General features: G+C 55.9%; 1 protein-coding gene across 1 annotated transcript in view; it reads right to left on the bottom strand.

Annotated features, from left to right (window-relative positions):
* The window catches only part of DNAAF5 (dynein axonemal assembly factor 5), a 40,102-nt gene that overhangs the window by 15,984 nt on the left and 16,141 nt on the right, over positions 1-7,977 (bottom strand). The window contains exons 7-8 of the mRNA XM_007943153.1: positions 2,577-2,720; positions 659-827 (exon numbers count right to left, since the gene is read on the bottom strand). Coding sequence (XP_007941344.1) covers positions 659-827; positions 2,577-2,720 — 313 coding nt within the window. The remainder of the gene's footprint in view (positions 1-658; positions 828-2,576; positions 2,721-7,977) is intronic.

Consider the following 7,977-nt stretch of genomic DNA (forward strand, 5'->3'; position numbering starts at 1 on the left):
TGTGTGACACCCTGACAATGCGGTCAGCATCAGCATGGCCAGACGCGTGACACTTTACAACAATGTGGTTAGCACAGCCAGTTGTGTGACACCCTGTGACAATGCAGTCAGCGTCGGCGTGGCTGGACACAATATCCTATGACAGTGGTCAGCATCAGCATGGCCACACGTGTGACATCCTACTACAGTGGTCAGACACACTTGGAGAGTACAGACTATAGAAAAGACCATAACCAACACGTCTCTGAAGCTTAACAGGAGGCTGTGTGCTTGGCAGACCTCAGAGATGCTTGACACAATGTCATCATGTGCCGCCTCTGACATTCAGAAAAGGTTTTGTTCTGCAAGATGCCAGTCACGTGGGCCACAGCAGGAGTGACGTGTTAAATGGACCTCGGTTCAGGAGTCTGGACGGGCAAACAGTCAGAGGCCCCTGCAAAGTCCAGGCTGGTGCTCTACTTCTGAACCACCAGACGACAGAAACCCCGTGGGGAATGGTTCTTCGGATGTGCAGGGGCCGCCGTGAGCCAGTCAACCTGAGGACGGTTTTCTTCACCTCGCTCTCAATGCCTGTCATCAAGACTGTCCTCTTCTCCCACACACCAACAGCAGAGCACCTACCAACAGGACAGTGCACCGCTGACCGCGGCCAGCCTACCTGCCCGAGTGAGGAGGGTGCTGAACTGGGCGAGCTCCGGGGAGTGCACGGTCCAGTCCCTGTGCGAGGCCGTCACCCACTCCATCAGTGCGCCCATGTGCTTCCGGTAGACGTCCTGGGGCCCATCACAGCCTTCCACCGTAGCCAGAGAGCCCACCGTCTCCTGCACCTAGAGGGCAAAGGGGGCGCTCTGTCAGAGTCCTCAAGTGCAGGCCCACCCTCAGCACTGGGGGCACTCAACGCGGCCATCGCAGCAGCAGCACCTCGGCAGGCGGGGCGCCATCAGGGACTCTGAGCACTGACCGCAGAGCTGGGACCACAGACGCGACTGTGAGGCTGACTCCCACCTGAAAGCCAGCTGCCAACCCTGTGGTTTTACATGACTCCAGAGTGGGCCCTTGCAGAGGAACTGCTCCCACAGCTGCCCACAGAGCACAGAGGAGAATGGGATGCTGGTGGGCTCACCCAGGGCTGCAGGAGAGTGTGACCAGTGGCCTGGCAAGTGAGGCCACACAGGCACCAGGGTTCCCTGGCCTCCCACCAACCTCCAGGGGAGACCATCAGAGGCTGTCTGTGGACAGATGAGAAGTGAGTGCTACCGCGGGCCTTTTGCCACCTTCTGCCCGCAGTCTGTACCTTCCCCCGAATCTGACGAGGGGCCCCATGGTGTGTCATCTGTAACCCAGCAGCTCCCTTCCTTCTCCACAGCCCCAGGCTCCATGTGTCCCCAGCACGGTCTACCAATTATGGTCATGCCAGTGATAAGGTGTCTCCTAGGACTGCTACCCTCTGGGAAGGTTAATCTTAAAGACAAGCGGGGAAGCCTCAAACAGGCTCTGAGAAAAGAGGGGCAGTGAGATTCCTGTATGGAATGTCTCAGGGGCCAGGCCTCAAGTCTCACAGACACGCCTCCCCGTCACTCTTGAGACAGGCGGTCAGGCTAGGGCCAGGGCTAGCGGGCTGTCAGGAAGGAGTGAGGAGGACGCTGGCCTGAGCTCCAGGCTAAGCTGTGAGCAGCCTGGGCTCTGGATGGTCCTAGGAGCTGAAGGGAGCCTGAGCTTAGAAAGTATTTATAACTGGAACACCTATAGGACAGGTACACTCTCAGAAAACCACCTGCAGCTAAGACATGGAGGTCAAGTGGACTTCCTAACATCAGCCTCAGGTGCCGAATATCAGCAGGCCACGCTCAGACCCATGGACTCAGGCTCCCGTGGCAGGTCATGCTCACACACATGGACTCAGGCACCCGCAGCTCTGTAGGCCACGCTCAGACCCATGGACTCAGGTGCCCACGGCTCTATAGGCCATGCTCAGATGCATGGACTCAGGGTCCCGTGGCAGGTCATGCTCAGACGCACGGACTCAGGCGCCCGCAGCTCTGTAGGCCACACTCAGACCCATGGACTCAGGCACCCGCGGCTCTATAGGCCACGCTCAGATGCATGGACTCAGGCTCCCGTGGCAGGTCATACTCAGACCCATGGACTCAGGCGCCCATGGCTCTATAGGCCATGCCCAGATGCATGGACTCAGGGTCCTGTGGCAGGTCATGCTCAGACCCATGGACTCAGGCTCCTGCAGCTCTCAAGCCATGCTCACACACGGACTCAGGCTCCTGTGGCTGTGTGTCTTTCTCGGCTTCTCTTGCAGCACACTCCAAGACTCGCCCGTTGTCTCCACGTGAGGGACTGAGATCAATCAGCAGCTGGAGGGGCTCCTGAGTCTGCAGCCCCCAGGCCCACCCAGAATCTACCCTCTCACCCTCCTTTTCAGCTCAAGGCTCAAGCTGGAGGATGGGAAGCCAAGAGGAACGATTTCCAGGCGATTCAAGTGGTCAGCGCTCTTCACTCAGAGGCTCCGCTGTCTACCAGCAGGCGCCATGCAGCCAAGGAGCCACCCTGACACCCTGTCTCACCTTCTTGTCCAGGTCTGGGGCACCAGAGGCTGCGAGGGTCGCCACCAGCACTTGCATGAGCTGCAGGCTGCATGTACAGCAGTCCTCACGACACACAGTGATTAGGGCTTGGACACACAGCAGCAGGTGCTCCAGGTACAGCTTCTGCAGGGGAACAAGGGACAGGGTGAGTGCTCACACCGTTCGGGGGCCAGACTGCAGACCTCAAAGCACTGAGCTGGCACAACCCACGCTGCAGACCACCACACGTGGCAGCAAGTGCCTGCCCACTGACAAGGACCCACCGTCAGCAGGGAGAGGGAACTTGCATCAACCCCATCAAATGCTTAGCGACCTTTCCATCAGGTTAAAACATGAGGCTGTACCTGCTGGAGATACAGCCTACAGTGCGTATGAGAAGAACAACATATTGTCTCGGATTGGCTTCAAAGCACCCATCTCCTGACTCTGCACACAAAGTGAAAAGTAGAGACAGAAAAACCGTGGAGCTTAAAAACCCATCAGTATGAGACAGAAAAGCCTACAATGCCTCTAAAGCAACAATGAGAAGGGGGCAGGGATACTAGAGCACAAGAAACAGTACAACCAGAAGGCAATCACAATGTTGACGTCACTAACCTTACTGAACCATTTGTGTGGAAACTCTCTAGGGAAACTCTGTGTGCTGTGTAGATGAAGGCAGGAAAATTCCATATTCCTGGCTGCCAACTTTGTTAGGTACACACTAACACCAATCCAAGGTGTCAACTCACACCCTTTCTGAAAAAAACAAACTGCTCTGGCTTGCAGGTCTATGTGATGAAATAAAAATCCATGAAAAGGAACTTGTGTGTGAAAACACAGACCTCTAGAGGTGACAATTCAGTTAAAAATCAGTTTGAAAAAGGTGAGATGGGTTGAAGACACCAGGGTCGCTGGCCTGTTCCCCCCATTTCCTGAGGGCACGGCTCGAGCTCCCTCTCCTGGGTTTTAGAAGCTGCTTCGACGGGCTCCTTAAAACGTTAGAAATACAAGCAAAATAAACATGGTGTGGAGGTGTCCTCCGACCTCCTCCACTTCACTGGGTGCGTCATCAGCCAAAGCCGGTTCCTGTGAGGAGGAGTCAGGCACGCTGCCACACTCCAACCCTTTCACCGATTCTAACACCAGCCAGCCCTCCCACAGCACCTCTCCTCCTCTGCTGGTCTCCATAATTCACTGCGATGGCCACGCAGAACTCAGACCACACTCACAACATGGTGTTGAGTGGGACCTGACAGGTTATGGAGATCAGGTTCAGGAAAGACTCAGGAGTCAGTTCTTCTCAGCTGTGTCCGTGGTTCACCCGTACAGTGGACATTACCCATCCATAAAGAGACACAGAGTCCTGACAGGTAGCACTACACAGGGGACACTAAAGACACGTGGTGCACGTGAGAAGCCAGATGAGGGGACACGTACTGTCTGATGCCCATGTGAAATGCCCACAAGGGGCTTCTCTCTGCCCTCAGCCCGGCCGCTGCCCTGCTCTGATGAGCATCACAGAGCTCTCTGGCTGTATTGGTAAGTGCCCGGAGGAACCCCACTCCGCCAGCAGGCTTTGGCATGAAGGTGCTCGGAAGCCCACCGCACTCTCCCGCCGGTCTCCTGTTGTCTCTGCCACCACTTCTCAGTCACTGCTTCTCACTGTCACCAGCATCATGGCTCTCCTGTCTTCTGGGTCCAGGAAAGGATGCACTCCACTCCTGTCTCTTCTGGGTGGTAGTGAGGTCCTCCGTCCATGTCTAAGATTGCTCATTTTAAGCCTAGTGGGATGGCAAACTTAACCAGTCCCCTCATTAGGGTTCCACACCTTATTTGCATGGTTCCACTCCCACAAGGGGGCCATGGACCTTACTGCTTTAGTAGCAAGTTGTCTGATCCCCTTGGTGGACCACAAACACCCACAGTCCCATGCTGTCGTCTAGTAGGAGTCACAAGACCATGATGAGAAAGACCATGGGAAGGCGGTCTGTCACCAGTTGCTCACTGTCAAGTCAGAGACTCGACAAAAGCCCCAGATTCAAAGGAAAGCAGACTTGCTTGTGCCCCACAGGGGGCTGAGTTTGTAGACAGTCCCTTCACCGTGGTCTAGGCTTACAGCCACAATATGGACAGCAGGCTGGCTTAAAGAAGCTGAACACAGAACTACCCTAACCAAGGCCAAGGCCAACCTGCTGCTGGGCAGTCATCTCTGACCTGCAGTGGCACCAATGCTTCTCCGTACACGACTGACCAAAGACTGGAGGTCTGAGTCGACTCAGTAACACTACAGGAGAAAGGCCTGAACATGACATCAAGACCACGACCGAGACAACCCCAGGGAGCTGTGTTCCACCGCGTCGTGCGTGGGCCACCGCTGGGAGATGACGTCAAGACAACCCCGGGGAGCTGTGTTCCACCGCGTCGTGCATGGGCCACCGCTGGGAGGTGACGTCAAGACCACCACCGAGACAACCCCGGGGAGCTGCGTTCCACTGCGTCGTGCGTGGGCCACCGCTGGGAGATGACATCAAGACCCCGACCAAGACAACCCTGGGGAGCTGTGCTCCACTGTGTCGTGCATGGGCCACCGCTAAGAGATGACGTCAAGACTCTGACCGAGACAACCCCGGGGATCTGTGCTCCACTGCATTGTGCGTGGGCCACCGCTGGGAGATGACGTCAAGACTCCGACCGAGACAACCCTGGGGCTGTGTTCCACTGCGTCGTGCGTGGGCCACCGCTGGGAGATGATGTCAAGACAATGACCGAGACAACCCCGGGAAGCTGTGTTCCACTGCGTCGTGTGTGGGCCACCGCTGGGAGGTGACGTCAAGACAATGACCGAGACAACCCCGGGAAGCTGTGTTCCACTGCGTCGTGTGTGGGCCACCGTTGAGAACTACTGCATGACTCAGAAATCCCACTGCTGGGCATGGGTTCCGAAGACATGAAAGCAGGGACACTAACACACGCACGTCCTGTGCTCAGGGCAGGGACGTGCACACACATGGTGCTCACAGCTGGGGTGCACGTGTAGTGTTCACAGTAGGGACATGAGTGCCCCACAGACAGTGCTCAGGGCAGGTACTTATGTGAGTGGTGCTCAGGGGGTGGGAGAACACACACACACAGGGTGCTCACAGCAGGGACGTGCATGCACACGGTGTTCACAGTAGGGATGTGTGTGCCCCAAGGATGGTGCTCAGGGCGGGTACATATGCAAATGGTGCTCAGGGGGTGGGAGAACACACGCACACAACACGGATGCGCATGCACACGGTGCTCACAGCAGGGACATGTATGTACGCACACACGTGTGTGCACACGGCGTTCATAGCAGGGACAGGTGTGTGTGCAGTGCTCTCGGCGGCACTGTTACCATCACCGGAAGGTGACATCACCCAAGTGTCTGTCGCCAGAGCACGGATAAACACAGCACGGGTCACCCACGCAGCACGTTACTCATCCATAAGGAGACACGGTGTCGACAGGCTGCACCCCACAGAGGGCACTGAAGACACGTGCTGCGTGTGAGAAGCCAGATGAGGGGACACATACTGCCTGATGCCCCATGTAAAATGCCCAGAACAGGCCAAAATCAGGCAGACGGCAGGTCAGGTGACTGGGGAGTTACTGCTTGAGGGTGCAGAGTTTCTGTTTGGGGGATGAACAATTTTTAGAAATAGTGGTGATGGTTGCATGACACAGTCAAGGCAACTCACATTACTGAGCCATACTCTTAAAAACGGTTAAATGGCACAGTTTGTTATATATTCTTCATCAGTATAAAATTAAACAGAAACACCAGGCTGGGCAATGCAGTTCTTGCCAGCACGTCCAGGGCCCACAGGCAGCAGAAAATGTTCTGTCTTCAGGATGATCAAAACCTAACCAGACCAGAGCAGTCACCTTTTCTTCAACAGAAAACCACCTTGAAGTATTTACGCCCAGTGGTCACACTTCACCACCTCGACTATTCCAGCTTCAGATGGGATGAGGTTACTGCTCAATTTAATTTAAGACACTTTTTAAATCCCCACCAGATTCTAATAAGGAGCTCTGGTGGCATAGTAGGTGAGGCATTTGGCTGCTACTTAGAAGGTCAATGGTTCAAACCCACCAGCTGCTCTGCAGAAGGAAGATGGGGCAATCGACTTCTGTAAAGATTTATTTACAGCCCTGGAAACCCAATAGGGGTCACTATGAGTAAGAACCAACTCGACAGCAGTGAGTTTGTGTTTTTGGTTCCACCAGATTCTAGTATCAGCACCACACCAGTAGGTAACTTGTCATGTGTACACTGTGAGACAACGTCACAACACCAGGGAGGTACACGGGGGACCACCTCTCAGCAAGATGGGGAAGGTGCTCCCCGCATGGGGAAAGCGAGGGCCGACTGGGGCCGTGCCACTTCACCTGTTGGGGAGATGGGTCCTGGCTGTGACGAGCCGCCAACCCACAGCCCCAGGGAGGAGTCAGGCCTCAGTCGTGACGAGCCGCGGGCCTGTGACCCCGGGGAGGACTCAGGCCTCAGCCGTGACGTGCTGCCCGGCTGTGACCCCAGGGAGGAGTCAGGTCTCAGCCGTGACGTGCTGCCGCGCTGTGACCCCAGGGAGGAGTCAGGCCTCAGCCGTGACAAGCTGCCAGCCCATGACAAGTCAGGCCTCAGTCATGATGTGCCACCACGCTGTGACCCCGGGGAGACACAGCCCTCAGCTGTGATGAGCCACTGGCCTGTGACGAGTCAGGCCTCAGGCATGACGAGCCGCCAGCCCGTGACCCTGAGAACAGTGCTGAGTCTGCTAGGCCCAGATTCACCTGAAGGGTAAGGTTTGAAACAGCTCATGTGATAATAGAATACTCTAGACATGCACTCTCCACAATCAACTACTGAACAAGTGAAACGTGTCCGCTGTGAGCGAGGAGCAGAATGTCGTTAATTTAAGTTAAATGTCAACATGGTCAACAGCTCACACCCTGGACAGAGCAGAGTGAGGCAGGAAGCATGTGTCCACCAGGAACCAGCAAGGAGTGTACCTGGTGCCACCATCAGCGGCTCTTCTGTGATGGTGGCCCCAAAGGGGTGGGCTCCAGTGCCAAGACTGATCAGTGATGATCAATTTCCTACAGCAAAGAGCCCCCGTCTCCATGGCGTCAGTCCTTCTACAGCGGGGAGAACCCATCTCCATGATGTCAACTCCCCGGCAGCAGGAAGACCCCATCTCTATGACATCAATCCTCCTACAGCGAGGATACCCCGTCTCCATGACGTCAATCCTCCTACAGAGGAAAGACCCCGTCTTCATGACGTCAACCCCCCTGCAGCAGGGAGACCCCGTCTCCATGACGTCAACAGGGGACCCCGTCTCCATGACGTCAACCCCCCTGCAGCAGGGAG

This window comes from Orycteropus afer, unplaced genomic scaffold (assembly GCF_000298275.1).
Source record: "Orycteropus afer afer isolate SDZICR_OR568_19922 unplaced genomic scaffold, OryAfe1.0 scaffold00006, whole genome shotgun sequence".
NCBI classification, from domain to species: Eukaryota; Metazoa; Chordata; class Mammalia; order Tubulidentata; family Orycteropodidae; genus Orycteropus; species Orycteropus afer.